The sequence below is a fragment of the Pararge aegeria genome, chromosome 2 (assembly GCF_905163445.1).
Source record: "Pararge aegeria chromosome 2, ilParAegt1.1, whole genome shotgun sequence".
NCBI lineage: Eukaryota > Metazoa > Arthropoda > Insecta > Lepidoptera > Nymphalidae > Pararge > Pararge aegeria.
In genome coordinates, this window is record NC_053181.1 from 10,350,961 (window position 1) to 10,370,637 (window position 19,677).

Genomic DNA, 19,677 nt, shown 5'->3' on the forward strand with positions numbered 1-19,677 from the left:
AGGAGACCATCGATAACATCATTCTCAGTTTTCCTAGACGGGTAGAAACTTAATAAGAGCACTTGGAGGAATACGCGATATTAATCACCATTTTTCTAATTTAATTTATTGTTATTTTAATAATTATTTTCACTTTTCCGGCTTACATGAAAAGTTCCATAATGTACCATTTTTCACAAATAGCCTTTACTCGCAAAATCTGTTCTTAATGTGATCTCATTTTAAGTAAAACAAATGAAACTATAAATAACAAAAGAAGTGTAGATTTTAAAATAAAACCATATTTTTTTCATTATGAACCTTTTTTTTTGTTCCGCTAATTCCGGTGTGTATAGTAACAACCTTATGTACCTAGGTAATTATTTATTACACAATAATTATTTTGATCGCAGAATATATTTACCTTTACTGTTTTTTTTATCACATTTGCGAGAAAAAAACAGGCTAAACTTACGTTCTCAGAAAATAGCTGTAACTTTTTTGCTGTTTTTTCACATTGGAATGTGTGAAAGTTTCATAGGCCATTTCTCTAGATTTTGGTTATTCACTCGTGCCTCCATTATTATTCCCGTCGGAGTGAAATCTCATATTGCTCTGCTTTCAAAAGTAAACTAGATTTTTTTTATCATTATCTAGTAATCAACAACAAAGCGAAAATACGAACAAAATATTAATTACGGAAAATGGCACATTGGTTTTTTTTTCTCGCCCCAACGTTAACCGACCTACAGCCTCAAAATATAAAGGGAATGTTTTCGTATTTAAAAAATAGCTCATTATGAAATGTGATTAATTTGATCAAAAATTCACGTTAAATTGTCATAATTAAGAAGGTCCAGAATATATTTTCATTCCAGAAAATACGTATTATTTTAAGTCCCATGAAAACTCTTTGTTGGTAATAAAAAAGAATCTGTATTACCCGACTAAATTAAAAATGGTCCATCTTCATACATACAACTTGCAGTGTGGTACAAACTTAACTTATCAAGATAAAAGATTTCTAATATCTTAGATTATAATTCATATTTGACGGCCGACTGGCGCAGTGCGCAGCGTCCCTGCTTTCTGAGTCCAAGGTCGTGGGTTCGATTCCCACTACTGGAAAATGTTTGTGTGATGAGCATTAAGTGTTTTTCAGTGTCTGGGTGTTTATATGTATTTTCTAAGTATTTATGTATATATAATTCATAAAAATATTCATCAGTCATCTTAGTACCCATAACACAAGCTACGCTTACTTTGGGGCTAGGTGGCTATGTGTGTATTGTCGTAGTATATTTAATATTTATTATATAATATCGCTGTAATAAGGTCCACGTACAAGTCAGTAAGTGCATGTACAAGTAGGTATGAAAAGATAATATCTTTTCATCACGCTTACTTATTAAGGAAAATTATGTTTTTGTATTTGTAATAATTATTAAACTAGCAGGCTTTTGTACTCTGTAAAACTGAGGCGACCACTTGCGGCAATTTTATAAATTATTAAGGATCAACACAGCCCGAGGAACAATCTGCGAGAGCATGCTCGAGTACATTCCTACTAATAATATAGTCCGTAGATTCAAATACAGCTATAAATACCTGTGGTAAAAACCATAATATGTGGGACAAAATAAAGTGGTGACTGGTGATACACTGATGAAAAATGATCTAGTATAGTTTAAAACGTGGGAAATATGCATTATAATTATTATTAGTTTGTGTTTACGATAGCTGACTCTGACGCTTCTTAAGGCAGAGACATCTAGTGAACGTCTCATAAACTACCACTACACTAGTTAGTTGTGTGCTACTTACTCTATATGGCGATAGATGTCACTGTTTGAACTAAATTTTACTACGGTACTTTTTTTAACCTTTTTCATGTTTTTACCGAACAAAAATTAAAAGGTTCTGTGTTCTTTTACTTAATATTTATTTCGTACATGATAACTATTCCTATGTGAGTTTGTTAAAAAAGTAAGTAGATATCTGGTAGTCAAAATAACATAAAGAAAATAAAAGAAAATAAAATTGAAAATTAAAAAAATAATAAGGACTTTTGCATCCGTTTAATCTGTTACTAAAATTTGCCCGATGAAATATATGACGAGGTGGCCGAGTGGTTAAGGCGTTGGACTGCTAATCCAATGTGCTCTGCACGCGTGGGTTCGAATCCCATCCTCGTCGATATTTTTTGGTAAATTATATTATTAATTTCACTAATACACCATTGGCCTAATCCAAGATCGTTTTACCAATTTTATATGATAAAGTAATTCCTATGTAGTCTAGTTTAAGTCTTCTTTACAATTTTGAGCCTTGAATTTTAACAATTCATTAGTTACCTATCTACCTAAGTATAAAGGTAGTTTCATTGAGATCTGCTGTCATATAATATTATACCTATTGTTTTGGAATGATTTCCAAAATTTGCATCTCAGGCTGGGCCTTGAAACAATCATATGCTTTAACTCGTACCTAATTATATTAAAAACTTAGATCACGAGCTGTTGTTCACTGTGTGGGTGTTATGTTGATCACGAACTCCACGGTCAGCAGAATCAACTTTATTAAAACTTGTTTTCTGTAATATTAATAATAATTATTCTTGTAGGTTACCACGTACCTAGTTGATTATCTTTGCATAGCAAATAGAGACCAACCCAATACCTACCGAACTTATCTAGAAACATAGAGTCAGTAGTTGGATAGGTATAGGTAGGTGCAATTAGGTCACATGAATAGGTAGGTACTTTGGAGTTTGGTTACCCTTTGAGGAATGTCAGATCAGCATCAGAGAGTGTCAAATCAAAAATTTTTTTCGCCTCATTTCGGCGGCTATTTTTATAAATATTGCCTTGTTACTTCACGGAATCAAGATATTTTGCATACTATTGTCGAGATAATTTAATGGAGATTAATTCCATACTTTTAAAAAATTGATTTACTGCAATAGAATTGGAAAAAAACACCAAAATAGGTCAAAAAATTTTCCTGTCCGTCATGTGTGAAACCCGAAAACACTCTAACTTGTGAAAAAATCCATTATTTGAGATAAATTTTTTTTTTAATAATTCTAATCGACGATTGTAGGTCACTGAATGCGAATGATTAATTAATTCAGTATAGTTTAATTGCAATTAATAAAAAACGAAAACTGCAAGACTGTATATTTATATATATCCATGTAAAATTAACATGGATGGTGATATATCTATATCTATAGATATTATGTACATTTTATTCCACCAGGGGCGCCTGTGCATCACTTTCCTAGTACAGCTGTTTTAAATTTTTTTTTTTTCTTTTTTTTTTTTTCAATATTTGATAATTAAGTGAGCATTATCTATTATAAGTATTTTTTCCAGAAACAGCTTTAGTTTTTGTTCTAATTAGATTTTTAAAAGGGCTTTTACTGAAACCAAGTAGTGATTATTGGAACAAACAGAACGAACGCTTAATAAATTTAATTGTATCGTCCCAAACTAAACAGAAAATTGTATTTTTATCAGACTATAGATTTTCCTTTATGTACGAAAATCTAACGCGCGGGGTAGGTAGCAGGTTTCACCACAACCACTGTTATCGTCGTAATCGCCAGTGAAAAACAGATATACTCACCTAGATAACAACCGAGTACGGCTATCACCATTCGTTATGAATTTATCTAGACCTGCTTTCATTATCTTATCGAGCATTACTGCCCTTTATTTTTTAAGTCTTCGCAAGGTATGCACTGGGTGCGGCCGAAGAACAAAGTGTAATTCTATTGTTCGCAGTTTTCATTTATAATAAATCACACAGACGATGTGATATTTTTGTTATTGAAAAATATGTGTTGTGCAAAGTTATTTGTAGATATGCTGTTTTGAGTGCTCTTTATAGTCTGCGTACTAATTTGGATTTCCCAGGGACATTTAGATTAAACCTACTTTCGTTTTAAGGTAGGTTACGCCATCTACTTCTCCTCCAATTAATAATGTTTATCACTTGCTTATCAGTTGATTAAGGTAGTAAAAGAAGAACTTATAATATATCCAGTCAGCAAAGACATTTTATTAAAACTTTTCAATATTAATTAATAGGCCAGATAGCGATATACCTAGATTAAAAACTATATTTCCATCCACCCGTAAATACGTATACCATTTACTTTTTTTTTTTTTTTTATAAACAGGTACCTAACCAACTTTTAGTGAATCCTAACTACTTTTAATTTGGAAAAGCATATAGGTACACCGTACGAGGCAGTAACCCAAAGTCAGTGTTCAAAATTGGCCTAGTTGAGCAAATAAGTATGTGTAAAAACATACTAGGACATAACATTATAATCTGTTAACACAATCATATTTTACTGTGCTTTTAATAGACGGCGAAATAAGTAATCCACCTTCTAAAAAACAACGTTATTCATAGCTATAATTCTACTAGAAGGTACTTTATCACTGATAAATTGTATTAAACAGATAATGCTGACTGATGAGTCAAAATACTATAACACTTTGGTCATCAATTTATATCTACATGCATGTGGTCGCTGCTTCAATCAGGATTTTCGCCATAACTTTTAGGATTCCTTAGCAAAATAAGGTGCGACTTAATGCATCCATCAGTGACCACATATTATCTCAGTAATAAGATATTAATACTAAAAGTTGAAGGCGATAACCTTACATATTTAAGCACCACCAGTAAGGTATACGTACTTCTTTTTTTTTTTAATTGCAAAAGATTTTTAAGAATTTCAATAAATTTGAACTATGTTAGACAACAGACGAGATATATTGATTGATGATTCGTATTCGTTGTCCGTGGAACAATGCATACTTAAAAAAAAATACCAGCTGAGTCAATCTAACGCAAGCAACATTAACGTTTCGTTTGCGATTAAAAGTTAATTCCTACTGATTAATAGCATAAGGTGTTGAGGTATTATAAATAAAAATATGAAAAAGGTGAAAATCAATACCTAAATGCAAATAAATAGGGAAACTTTGAAACTATTTTTCAACCTAAGAATATCAACAGTCGTACCATTTAAAATAAAATAATGTTCTTTAGATTTCTTAATATGTACCTACCTACTATTATACGGAAAACCCCTATTGTTCGGATAAGTATCTAGATATGTCAGTATATCCTGTGAATAAATTTTCATATGTTCAGTCTTATCTAGTTTTCATAACGCGCCAACTGTATACTTAGGTACAACTTTATAAATATATATTGCAAAAATTACCAAGATGAAACTTTTAAATAAGGTTTAGGTTAGGTAAGGTTGGTCAAAATGTGACCATAGAAATAATTTATATGCAAATTCTTGTTGGCTTTCATTTGAAAATATGATAAAAGTAACATATGAAACTAACTCAAGACTATCGCTATTGCTCCTAAGTTGTCGTCAATGAGCGAAAAATTCAAATTTAGAACTACTAGATATTACTCATTTATTTACAGAAATTGCCACCATGTTTTGGTTGGCTGTGATAATCTTAGTTGCACCTAGCTGCGTGCATACACAATCGACCGCTCAAACGAATGTAGCTCCGGAACTAAGAGAATGTTACACAGATCCAACACTGGTTGACAAAAACAATCTACCACCGACAACAATGTCTGTTCTAATAGACATTATTCAAAAAATTGAAGACAATCCCAACGTCTCAGATCTTGTTGATTTGCGACAGCTAAGTGTTTTATTGCTACAGAGGTAAGTTAATCTATATTAGTTGGCATATTGCAAAAAGTACTGTTTACGTATATTCTCTTATTTTATCTTAACATTGATTTCTAATTTAGAGGTAAAGCCAGATTTCTGCACTCGTTATATAGTATTTTTCTTGAACTTATCTAAAAACCTTCGATAATTAACTATTGATGGCTGGCTTATTAACACCTTTTCGAGAGTGCTTCGGGCTTGCTGCAATAGCAATTCGTTTTATTTTTGCTGGATCTACCTAAATCCATGATCAATGGTGCACCTTTGGAAGTCTGATTTTGATATTTAAATTTCACCTGTGCCACTTAGATTACATCAAGCCGTTAACCCATTTTAATATGACAAACACTTGGTATTAATTATTACATAGGAGTCGGAGTTCGTTGTCTGAGCCCGCATTAATGTAGCGTAGTGAGTCTAATACTGCTCTATATTGCTCTACGCATGATGGGATCTATTGGCACCAGTGGAATACCATTTCTGATGATAACGATGAATATTTTTCACAGATATAGACAAGACGGTATAGAATATCATCAGCCAGAAAGTACCGTCGCTGCATCAACGAATGTACTGCCTTTTGCACCGACATTTCATTCCTTCTATCGTAACAAATTGCTGCTAAGCCGAATCCTCCCAGTAAATTTGCGAAATTTGGCCAATGATACTGTTAATTCTACTTTAAAGGTATGTGTTATAGTTTAGGTATCGCAGTATGCAGAGATTGTGAAGTTACGGTTTATAAGCCATAGATTATTAATCTTATAGATTCTAATGTTGAAAGTCTAATACTGTTTATTCTATTGATTTACATCATCCTTACAATTGATTTTGTTAGAAATATGAATTATTTAACAGACAAGAAGTAGACATTTTATGTTAACCATAATATTGCCGTGTGGTCCAACTGGCATTACTTGCAAAATGTGGTTTCTAATATATGAAACGAAGATCTAAATGAGATTCTCATCAAGGATCCGCTTTAGATCTATGGGGAAAGGGGAAGGAACTCCGCAGCGGACAGCAGCTATAAGTTTAGTACTTAGACAGTATACTTTTAAACTATCAGTAGGTAAACATATTGCAGTCGTTTATTTTAAATTCTATCAAAACAAGCTCAGACTTAACGCCAATATTCGCAAACATAGTGAAGAACTTGATTCACAAATCAAAAATAAAATCCTTATTCAATTTAAAAAAGATTTCAAACACCTGAGTATTGTTTACGTTTTAAATGGTTATAGAGATTTATACTCTAACAATAATATTATGTTACTTTTAGCATCTAGTGCTATTAATGTTGCACACAATTAATCTGTTAAATAAACTAAACTAGCGGGTCTAAAATAATGCCGTCCTTTTCACAACGTTTCTCGTGGAGGGGATAAATATGAAATATTTATCCACCCAGATCCTCTTTTGATTAAATTTACAAACTACAAAAATTGCATTTGTTATGTTTCAATATTACAGAAGTTGAATTTCTTATGTTGCAGTGTGCACTTCATCGCATGGTGTCCACTACAGTGGATGCTCGCGTTCGTGGTGATGAAAACAATTGCAACCAATTGTCGCAGTATCGAGCACTTCGGACTGCTCGCAGCTTGAGAGATCATTTACTTAAAGATGATTTTGAAATGTTGGATGTAGCTGCATTGTAAGTATTCAAACCTTAAAAAATTTCAGTTAATTAACTAATTTTCTTGCTGTGTAGTAAAACTCCGACAGGATTGCACAGTACAAACATATTCGACTGTTTAAAGTATATTATTTAAGCTCCGTAAAAAATAAATTCACAAAGAAAGTCCATCCTACATGGACACGTCACACGACTAAACCTGACCCTGAGTTCAAAAAACTCTTAAGAAAGTCTCTCTCAGAATAAGAACGGTTGCAACCTTAGTCCACCACGCTGGCCAAGAGCAGATTGGTAAACTACAACACACAACACCTTTGATACCTTTTGACAACATTAGTTAGAACGCAGGCATTCTCAATCTCCGGCACGCAGGTTACCAGATTTCCATAGCCGTTAAATCAAGTTATATCTGCTTAAATTCAAACCGCACTTAGCTTTGCATTCGCACAATTAAAGCACGCAACTGGTTTTGATCTCTTTTTATAGAAATTCGGCGAAGACAAATGGCCAAATGAGGCAATTCAATCCTAATGATGAAGTTGAATTTTCAAACTATAACCATAATGAATTGTCTGAGCGTCAAGTATTGGTACAAAGTCAATGCCCGTTATTGGATGGTGTGGTAAGTACTCGATGGGGGGCAGTTTCAGCGGGCAATGTGATCGCAGGTATAGCGGCTGGAGCGCAACCTCAGACAATACCTATCACAGAATTGGCAAAGGGTTCCATTATTAACCAGCCCAACATTCAATCATTCGTGACTGCGTTATACCCGGCAACGTTATCAGGTAAGACGTCCATGTACTAATGAACTAGGTAAATATTTATCTTTATATTTCTGTACAGCATTGCTTTAGGCCAAGTTCAGCTCGCATGCAGTCTTTTATTAACACGGAATATTTAGCGGGACTGAGAATATTTAGCGGCAGTACGATTATTATTATTTGTATAAGTGTCAAAGGTCTGGTTGGTCCTGGCTGGTCTAGTCCAACAATGAATCACGAAGTCCTGAGCTGAATGCCCAGAATGCGCTAAGGCGGGCGGGCCAGAGGCTGCATCAGCGCACCGTGCTGGTACCTTATCTCCTATGAAAGAGAAATCCTCTGCCACGCCATAGCACATTGGCTTGTGATGATGATCATTATGTTTATATGTTGTCACTACGCAAACACGCCTTGTGTTTTTGCTGGACGTCTTCTGTTGATTATAATTTTCGCCTATCTAGATCCCGTCAGCAATTTCTCAATAAGTATTAAGCATCAAAAGTTTATGATGTATTCTGAACGTGTATACAAACTATTATTACAGGAGACTTAGCTGAGGCAGTTTTAATTCAAAACACAGAAAGAGGTAGCCAAACAATATCTGTTGGCACTGCTGGTAGCTGGAATTCGACACAAGCGCACAGATTCTTCATGCTTCAAACACCAAACGGACTCAATAATATTGAAATGACAGATCCTGAAATTCGCGGTGATATTGATGGATTTGTTTTAGGCAGTACCATAACTACACTTTTACAGAGTGTCAGTTCAATAAGGTTATCCCAAGTTCTTGATATGTACTATACCGCAAGGGTAAGAGTTATTTATAGATGTTGTAAATCCACTTTATTAAATTATTTTATTATTTACCATACTAAGAGTAAAAGTTAGTCATAAATTTTGCACTAATATTAAAATATTCTTCATAATTGATTTTTAATTATGATAACTTTATTTAGGTCATCATAGTGTATAATTTTAACTTATTTTGTTCACAAATTTAGAATGGTGTATTGGATCCTGCACGAAGAGCTTGCAATCGTCAAACTCTCAGTCAAGAAGTAATTCCATACGCTACCCTGGCAGCAGAAACTTTAGCGTTTACTGCGGCATTGGATACAAACATGCCTCTACGTGGTACAATCATCGGTGGATTAGAGCAGCCTGTTAATAGTGCTGTATCTAATTTCCAAACATATGCGAGTAAGTCAATGGAAACCATTAATTCCACAAAATATAAAAACTAATCTAAAAGTATCTAAGTATCTAAAAAGTAATATGAGATCCACTTGTAGTCGATTATTTTCACAGTATGTGTATGAATTTATTTAATGCTCCACGACATACAATATATTGTACACTTTTCTTTGCTCTAAGTGGAGTTGCTGAGATGAGAAGGACTTTAAACGAACGGGGGCATTTATTATTAATTATATCAAAAATTTAATTGTTATATATTTTTGGAATAAATAACATATCTCTTTAATACAAATTCGGATTCATATGCTTACATCTGAGTAAGTTTGATGATTTCTTCTTGTTGTAACTTTACATTACAAGAAAGATTGTAAAAATCAAGTCGCTTGTTACTTAATGTTTCAGATTTAATATTATATTTAACAACAATTTACTGCATAGAGATTGATTAAATCTTGTTTGGGGTTGTCCCGTTCTGTAAAAGATAAAACCTGATTTGCATGCCATATAGTTGGATTTAAAGCTTTTGCAGGATCGTATTTTGTGGAATCTAGATATCTGACGTTATCTACAGTCCACACGATCCTATCATCATTTAAGCTATCGTTATAGGTATAAGTATATGCTAAATAAATACGTAGCCATAGTGAAATAATTTGTTTCAAATTTCAGGAAGTAACTTGAATGATCTTAACTGTGCTGAAACGGAAGTTAACACACATGACTTTCGAATTAAAACGAATCTCTACCTCGTTGTTGATGCATCATGGCAATACCAAACAATCTATCCAGCTATTTCGTATCTTCTTGACAAAATAGAAGTTGGAAAATATGGATCAAGTGTGACATTACTTAATGCCTTTGATGGAAGTATTCAAATCAATAAAACTTTCTCGTTAGCAGATTTTCATACTGGATATACAATGTTAACGCATCAATCAAGTAAGTGGACTAGAGATTTTACCTACGGTTTTATCATATTAAAAAAAGGCAATAAAAATTCTTTGTATACAATTTCATTTTAATAATATGATAATATATTATTTTAGTGTTGAGTGGAGTTAATCTAGACACTGCTTTTAAAAATATTACCTTAATGATGCATAATGAACTGGATACTGAAAGAACTGCAAATTACATTGGCGGAAACTCTACGGTACTACTGTTTCTCATAAACTCTGGCGTTCAAACTAATTCTGGTATTGTGGATCAAGCAAGAATCTTAAACGAAACTGTACCAGGTAAAAATTTACCAATTGTTTAACTTAATATTCATTCATATTTTTCAGGTTTATTTCAGGAAATTTATGTGAATTAAAATTTATTATATTATTATAAAACATAAAATATTTAATTTGAAAGGCCGATTGGCGCAGTTTGCAGCGACCCTGCTTTCCGAGTCCAAGGCCGTGGGTTCGATTTCCACAACTGGAAAATGTTTGTGTGATGAGCACGAATGTTTTTCAGTGTCTGGATGTATATATGTATATTATTCATAAAAATATTTATCAGTCATCTCAGTACCCATAACAAAAGCTACGCTTACTGTGCGTTGTCGTAGTATATAAATTAAGTATATAAAAAACTTTGAATTCATATGACTTTCTACGTTACGTTTGAACTTGATCCATTGTGTGACCGCAAATTGCACGGTCAGTGGTTGAAACTGGACGAATATGTAGCGTTGATCAAAAAGTTAACATTTTTAACCTTTCACAACCAACTTAGCTCTAGGAACAAATATATATTCATTCATTAATTCATAAATAAGTTATATTATTGAAAGTTATAAAAGTTAATATGTTGCAGATTTAAGAATTTTGTTTGCTACTTCATCGAATCAACTCGACGCTCTGTGGCCACTAGTCCGCGAAATGCATAATGACGTTTTAACAATATCATTAAGTTCCGATGGCACTAATGTTGAACGCAATATGAATTCTGTACTTTCAAGGATTGAGCTTGGTAAGTAGCTTGGTATCTAGAAAAAGCGGAAAAATAATATCATCTATCTATATACATATAAAAGAGAAAGTGTGTGGGTATGTTCCGTATAGGCTCCGAAACGGCTTGACCGATTTCAATGAAACCTTCAATGAATCTCCGGATTGACCTGGCGAGTAATCCTGTAAAGTTTGGTGACGATCGGAGCACTCCTATTTTTGAACTGTCAAATACAGCTTTTATTTACTATGATGATATTCTATTGTTGGGTGTAGATAATGATCTTCACCCGCTCGAAAAGAGAATAGAAGAGAATGAATACGGACGGAAATAAATGATTTAATGTATTATGAGATTTAAATTAAAAATTCAATGATGTGAGTTTATTGTTTAAATAAAATAAAGCAAAATCTAGCCCGGCGTAGCGGGCTGGGTACGCTAGTACATTATAAACACAATCATAATAGATTTCCGAAACTTTGTTTAAAGGTAGTAACATTTCGCAAATGGTGAAAAGCTCAATTCCGAAACAATTTTTTTTAACATCGATTGATATGTTACTAAGGTACATGCAATTCTAGCGGAAATTTTAAATTCACTGGGATGAAATTCAGCTGTGTTATATCAGACTAGCCGCCTTTAAAAGTCTGTCAATGTGGTTTGTAAGAGTAACAGAAATCTAAATATTAAAAACATTTTCATTATATACTAGCGAACCGCCCCGGCTTTGCACGGGCCCAATTTAGATACTAATGTAGGGCAGTTTGGAGTCACAATTCCCTAATAGGTACTACCTCGTAAGGTTAATATGCCACATATCTTTGAATTTCTTTTTAATTTTCTGCTATAATATGCAAGTTTACTACGAATAAACCTTTATCTTGAATCACTCTATCTAATACAGAAAACTGCATTAAAATACGTTGCGAAGTTTAAAAGATCTAAGCATACATAAAGCGGCGGAGACTTTGTTGACTTGGAGTTTTATACCATGTAAAAAAGAAGTTATATACGAACGACTAAAGCTCGAGGACCCATATATATTATTTACAATGTTTACAGTTGGACGGAGAATTTTAAATCCTGCATGTGGATCAAATTACCCTGACGGAACATCCGGGCGACTCCAATTTGTCGATTACGTCGAGCCTGGCTATATAAATTATTATTCTATAAGCCCTAATTATTTTCACCTAAATAATGACAACAGAAGAGTTCGTATCAGTCGATCTACTGCCGGTGTAGGAACTATGGTGATTTGCCAGTCAAGAACATTGAGCCAACCTAGGTGAGTTTCTTACAAACCAAAAATCCGTTTTTGTTTTCTACTTCTTTATGTTTCTTGTGTTATTAATGTCCGTAACTTTATGTAGTTATCAATAAAGTTTTATTTATTTATAATGAGTATTTATAAATAAATAAAAGTTAGAAAAACCTTCAATTGGTCAGATTCAAATTATATAGAGATTCGTTGAAGAAGTACCCAGTTTATATTAAAACTTTTAACATATAATTAGGTACTACTGCGTAGCACATAGTATAAGTAGGTATGTTTAAGTTTTTAATCTTAAGTTAGCATTATTTGACGGCCGATTGGCGCAGTTTGCAGCGATCCTGCTTTCTGAGTCCAAGGCCGTGGGTTCGATTCCCACAACTGGAAAATGTTCGTGTGATGAATGTTTTTCAGTGTCTGGGTGTTTATATGTATATTCTAAGTATTTATGTATTTTATTTATAAAAATATTCAACAGTCATCTTAGTACCCATAACACAAGCTACGCTTACTTTGGGGCTAGATGGCGATGTGTGTATTGTCGTAATATATTTATTATTTATTATTAATTATTATTATTATTATTATTATTATTATTTTTCAGACAAACAAATACAAGCGTGGGCTCAGATACAAGCGATGTAACCTGCCAGACAATGCCAAGTTCTGGTACTCGTGAAGTAGAGATCAACTTGCGCGGTGCCTGCGATGAACACAGTCCAATTAATTCTTGTCAATTCTTCCACATTTCTGTGCAGTCAGTTTTACCCAGCAGCTCCGTTGCTACATATTTTACGGATTGCACAGGTTAATATAAATAATTATTTTGTAAGAAGGTATTATGCCTATATACATATAACTGCAAGATTTCCTACTTAAGCTCTACGCTCTTATCTTTATCTCGGCGAGTTGAGTATCTTGGCCCAAAACATTAAAAAAGCCGTCTGCCAATTCATCAATTATTCAAAACTGACTGGTAGCACTACACTATTTACTAGTATTACTGTCTAGTAACTAGGTTTATTTCTTCAAGTAGGTACAAGTGTTAGCAAGTAGCTACCTGTATACTCATGAATGGCTTTTAATTATTTGCAGAACGTGGTTGCAGATTTCCATACAATATCAGATACCAAGTGCAAATAGAAGAGTTTGGATGTTTCAGCGGCTGTGGTAGCACGACAATCAGCCTGACCCTGTTACTTTTAGCATTTATCTATAACTTTCTTTAAAATCTGTAAACTACACCTACTGAATTAATGTATTTATACTTAGTTAACGTATTTTTTAGTTAAGTAGCATTTAATGCCAATGAGTGCCTAGCCCCATATGTTGGTATTTTTCCAGGAAATCGCTAAACTACCTAGCAAGATTTTTTCTGATTACGAAGGTTACTATAAAAGTAATAATTACGGACGGACGGTTACAGTAATAATTATAGTAGGTAATAAAAACGGACCAAGCAGATACCATCTGATAGTAAGTGGTCAACCATCACCTGTAAACAGAATATATGGTATGCACATAACAGGTCCTGCACGACAATCAACCTGAGGCATAAGTCTTTAGCTTCGTGTTAATTATATCCGTTTAGGTTACCGGTTTTACACAGGTTTAGGTTAATATTTTATTGTTTACAAACGATTGATGGTATTGTTGTAAATGATAGGATGGGGTAGGTAGTAGGTAAGAGGTGTGTTAGTAAATAAATCCTATGTATTAATTTTATTGACACATTAAAAAAAAAACCATTGAGTAGTTTCATAGATAAGTATCATTATGAATTATTCAAAAACCTCGACATAAAAAATTTGTATACCAAAAAAAATAGAATCAGCTCACACGTCCATCTAACAACATTACCGACCCGAAGTCCTTAATACCACCTCATTTCTTTAATTAATTATATCCTTTAAAATTCGAAAGATATGTAATGCACAGCAGTGATTATGGTACCTAATCAATTTTAATTTAAAACCACCAAGTACTTTTAAAAATAATTTATAAGATAGTTATGACACGGTTGAGAACCTAAATATTTTACATCCCTCTTTAAAACATCACATACAAAGTCATTCGTCTGTGAACTAGTCTTTAACATGCAGGGTAACTATGTGCATTCTCTACGGCAGCATCGACAGGACGCGACGTACACAAAAGATGGAATATTAATTGTATGAATGCTAAGGAAAAGAAAAATTTAATTAGTTGTCGGTGCTACAAGTATTTATCTTAACTGTTGTGAATTATACAATAACTAGCTGACCCGGCGAACTTTGTTCCGCCTTAATGTCAATAAATAAGCAGATTTTTTTTTTATTGGAAAAAATACAAAAAAAATTAAATTTCTACATCAATCATTCATAATTATTTCTGTATTTTAGTACATAGGTTGCTCTTCATTTAAGTACCTTGTGATACACGACATTTTTTGTTTTATTATCAGGCGCAAAAACAAACAACGCAGATGGTCTTCCGACCCGTGAACATGCCACGTATAATTGACCATGGGAAAAACATGAATGTTCTAGATTTAAACCACAAACTTTTAAGGATTGGCCTTGTGATTTGTTGATGGTCATGGCAAATGCAAGACGTATCGGAAATTGAAGTCTTTTAAATTCAAACGGCATATCGGTTGGGATCATCGGTATCCTCGGAATGAGAACTTGCTCACCTTTGAATTTTCCTATCATTATCGTAGCGTAAATTACATTGTTCATCAATTTTCTAACCACCAAACGCGTACCGTTGCACAGTTTTGGTTGGTTTATGTTTCGAAGCATGATTACTACGGAGCCAACCTTTAGGCGTAAATTGTGCGGTGGTAAGCCAGGCACGTCCAAAGAGTTTAAAAATTCAATTGGATAGTTGGTGGCTTCATCTTCATTTGTGACGCAGTCAATAGATTTGAATGAATGCATTGTTCCAATGATCTTATTTTGAATTATGTTGTTTAGGTCATCTACATCTTTATTCTTAGCCGCTAAAATTGCTCGCTCACTCATCCATTCATAATTTTTGTAGTTAGAAATAATTTCTGGAAATACATTGTTGATAAGTTCGTCTTTTGATGAGACAAAATTACAGAAATTATTTGGAAATGATATTAATCCGCTCGATTCATCGACAGGTACTTGACCATTACCGATAGTCAGCAATTGCTCCGAGAAATCTTCAGCAGATGTATCATTAAGCAATGCAACTCTCATGTTTGTTGTCAGTTGCAGTTTCTTCACATGGCGCCATAGATTTGACGATTTGAGGCAAGCGTTTATTTCGTCGGCAGCCGTAGATCTTGGAATTACTGGCAGTATTTGGCGGAAATCACCAGAAAGTAAAATCATTGCTCCTCCAAAACATCTCGAGTCATTGCGTAAATCTTTTAATGTTCGGTTAAGTGCTTCTAATGCACGTTTATGCGCCATTGTGCATTCGTCCCAGATGATGATTTTCGATACCGCTAAAACTTTGGCCATTGCTGAGTGTTTTGCAATATTACACGTTGGTTCTTCAATAGTTTGAAGATTTAACGGTAATTTGAATGCTGAATGAGCCGTACGGCATCCTTCTAACAATGTGGCTGCTATTCCAGAAGAAGCAACTGCAACCGCTATGTTAGATCTCGCCCGAACAGTTGCTAAAACTAATGACATGAGGAATGTCTTGCCAGTTCCACCAGGGGCATCTAGGAAATATAAACCACCATTTTCATCATCGATTGCCTTCATTAAAGTATCATAAACTTTCTTTTGTTGGTAATTCAACAGGGGTACATTCGTTTGAACTACTAAATCTAATTCCTGGTGATCATATTCACGTTCCCGTTCCAATTCTCGATTAAATGCGTCATTCATTTCACGATATGGTGCTGGCATTCCTAACCTGATTAATAAATTACCGCACATGAGGTAACACATATCTTCGATCAAGAGTAAAGCACGATTATGTATCTCCTCATTCATCTCAATATCGTGATTTCTGGAACTGACACGAATTTGATGTAAAATATCTTCTGACATATTATCCTTGTATTTGTGCCACAGGTTACATGGGTTTGATGGAAAACATGTCGAAATTATGATAGCGAATAATGTGCGTATCTGACTTGGAGATGCACAGATAATGGCTTCAGCGATTGTCGTATCCCAATGACTATCGTTTTCTAATAACTTCAATTCTTCACATGCAGCACGATATGTTGGGAATATTACACCATTAACAGTTCGTAGTGACTCAAATGACGTTGGCCCACGCACATTTACCAGCAACAACCGCAAATAGAAACATTCATTATTCTTTGGATGAACTGTATACATACGACCAAGAGCATCAGTAGAACGCACATCTGGATACCCAGGAACCGCATCGCCTTGCTTCCGTCTTTGAAAATTCTTCGATGAAGCATTCCAAGTATAATAACGTGGCATCTCCGAGTAAAGCAAAGTTCGTGCAAACTGATCGCTTTGGCAGATTGCAAAAAAACTGGTCAATGTAGTTGCTGGAGGTGTTTCAGCACGTTGCGTAGCATTCGAAGCCGTGAAATATACTCGTTGACCATTCTCCAGATGCACCGCCAAATGCGTAACAGTAGGATGACGTTCGTGAATGGGAAATGCGAATATACGCCAAATCGCTTCATTACAGTTCACATAACGACCAACTTGATAGCGTGAAATTTCATCGTTGGTATTCGAGGATTGCAATCCAAAAACCGCCATATCACTGCCTTTCGTGACATATTTGCAAATATATTTTATGGACTTAACTGAATTGCAGTATTCAACGTTGCAATGTGTCTTGAACGATTTAGAAATAAGTGGCGAATATGGAACAATCCAACTGTTGTCGACAACGAAATCCATTCTTTTCACTTTCGTTGTGACAGTTCGACCGTTGTCATCTGGTGATCGACGCCGATACAGCGGATAACCATCATTGCCAGTGACAGTCTCCGCCGTTAATTTCCGTGGATATCGTTTAGAGCACTTTCCATCGACCATGCAAGGTGATTGGGGATTGATGGCACCACACGGTCCATGAATCATATTAGTAGTAACAACATCATGTAGGTCTGGATCGACTTCATAATCAGGAATCTCAGCACATATGATATCATCTATTTGGTCAGGCTGAATTCTTTCCACTAACCAAATAAGAATGTGTGCGTGCGGCAGGCCTCGCTTTTGCCATTCGATTGAATACATCCAGCATCGAGTATCTCCAAAGACGCGTTGTTTAACAATAAAGTTCATCAGGGACCGAATTTTTTGCCTGAATATACGTGCTGTGATGTCGTGTCTATCACTTGATGTTTGTCCGGGAAGCAGCAATTGAGTAATTTCTATCCATTTTGGATTACAGGTAAAAGTAATAAAGAGATCGGGCCGACCGTAATGACGAACATATGTCATTGCATCTTGTGCATATTCATGCATATGACGTGGACTACCAATGTATGTCGCCGGCAGAATAGTTAATCGACCAATATTAGCTGCATTTCCTTCAGTATTAACTGCATCACGTAAATGGATGACGTTTTATAGTGACTGACGTTACATGTCAAGTCACACGGGAATGATGTCGAACGGGATAAAAAGTATCCTATGTCCTTCTCCTGGCTCTAAACTACCTCCCTGCCAATTTTCAGCTAAATCGGTTCAGCCGTTCTTGAGTTATAAGTGAAGTAACTAACACGACTTTCTTTTATATATATAGATAATTTTGTATTAAATATTTTATAAAAGTTGTTTCTATCCTGGTATCATTTATAAAATTAGTTAAGTATGCAAAATACCTATATAGAATATTCCGCAATGACTACCTACCATATTATAACCCAGTCCCATAAAAAATGGATCATGGAATGGTTAAAAACCGTATCTAAGATGACCCAGTTTTTCCTTTTTTTTTTTTGTCAATTGTTTCGCCCCTAATTATTTAAATCTTTTAATTTTCTTTTTAAGATTTCTTTTAATATCGCTGATAAGTCTGCTAATGTATTATGAAACCATTTTAGTACTGAAATAATGTTTTTGTCGTTGAGAATAAGTTCGAATCGAATAATTATTATTTTTCCATGACTAAAATGACTCAAATGATTTCTTACCTAACCTAACCTAGATCTGCCTACTATGACTAAGAGTCTGAGCTGAGAATGAACCCAGTCCGAAGGCAGCTATGTATGCAAAACTGTTGTTGCCAATTGTTACTGTTGCTGTCATTAAGGCTGTACCGGGATATACCTTTGCCTTTTCCCTACGGGAACGAATGAAGAAAAGAAGCAAAAAATGTCTGTCAGTGTCACAAATGTCAAATTTAACGAATTGATTGATTTGTCTATGATTGTTTGTACCAAATTTTATCAAAATAATAAACATTTCACTTTCAAAACCTCAAATTTTGAATTTTATAATGTCCGGTGAAGACTGTGAGTCTCTTGATAAAGGTGACAGTGATGGACAAAAGCCTGACAAAATGTTTACGCTGAAAAAGTGGAATGCCGTGGCAATGTGGAGCTGGGATGTTGAATGCGATACTTGTGCTATTTGCCGCGTTCAGGTCATGGGTAAGTTTGTTTTCTTGCATATGATGTCTCGGTCTAGCGGTTTAGCAGTAATGTTTATATATGAGTGCAGTGCTATATGTCTACGTATTGATACATAAATATTAACTTATATTTTTTTATTTCACTACAAGCTTATCCTAAGCATGACTTTTTTAGTCCACTACAAGTTACCTCTTGACTTGAATCTCACCGGATGGTAAGTAATTATACAGTCTAACATTGTAGGGGCTAACCTGTTAGGGGTATGGCATGCATACGTCATACCATCCCCTAATCTCATCGTTCCAGAACGCTAAAGCGCATGGCGGCTAGTCTTTTTTGGTAGAGTGTTAACTAACCAAAGCCTAAGAGCCACCCAGTCTTATCAGACAGATTTCAGAAATCATAAACTACCAAGTTGCCATTTATATGCTGTCAAACTCTGGAAATATCAGTTCATCTATATTTTACCAATTTCTATTTATTAGGAACTAAAATTCCAAGTTAATAAAGCCAAACAATGACCTTTAAATAAAAGTTTCTCATACAAAATATGTAAATCTGTTATGGGTATACTATAGATAGTTTCTGTTACAGTATAAAGGGAGT

General features: G+C 34.4%; 2 protein-coding genes and 1 non-coding gene across 4 annotated transcripts in view; all 3 read left to right on the plus strand.

The window, feature by feature from the left end:
• Positions 1–2,093: 2,093 nt before the first annotated feature.
• Trnas-gcu lies at positions 2,094–2,175 on the plus strand. Its single transcript has one exon. It is a non-coding gene; the product is annotated as a tRNA-Ser (tRNA).
• A 1,544-nt stretch (positions 2,176–3,719) lies between these two features.
• Positions 3,720–14,721, plus strand: LOC120633165. Of its 2 annotated transcripts, none has more exons than XM_039903299.1 (13): positions 3,720–3,932; positions 5,446–5,698; positions 6,217–6,394; positions 7,204–7,364; positions 7,833–8,134; positions 8,655–8,923; positions 9,115–9,313; positions 9,980–10,249; positions 10,357–10,548; positions 11,117–11,272; positions 12,314–12,539; positions 13,129–13,331; positions 13,620–14,721. In XM_039903299.1, the coding sequence occupies exons 2-13, from the start codon at positions 5,457–5,459 to the stop codon at positions 13,751–13,753; spliced, it is 2,532 nt and encodes an 843-aa protein (XP_039759233.1). In that variant the 5' UTR covers positions 3,720–3,932; positions 5,446–5,456; the 3' UTR covers positions 13,754–14,721. The 2 variants fall into 2 exon arrangements, with proteins under 2 accessions (XP_039759233.1, XP_039759240.1); XM_039903306.1 differs by lacking the exon at positions 3,720–3,932 and adding an exon at positions 3,952–3,998.
• Positions 14,722–18,935: 4,214 nt separating this feature from the next.
• Positions 18,936–19,677, plus strand: part of LOC120634523 (RING-box protein 2) — a 46,760-nt gene continuing 46,018 nt past the window's right edge. Inside the window, exon 1 of the mRNA XM_039905203.1 lies at positions 18,936–19,089. Within this exon, the coding sequence (XP_039761137.1) occupies positions 18,936–19,089 (154 nt within the window). The remainder of the gene's footprint in view (positions 19,090–19,677) is intronic.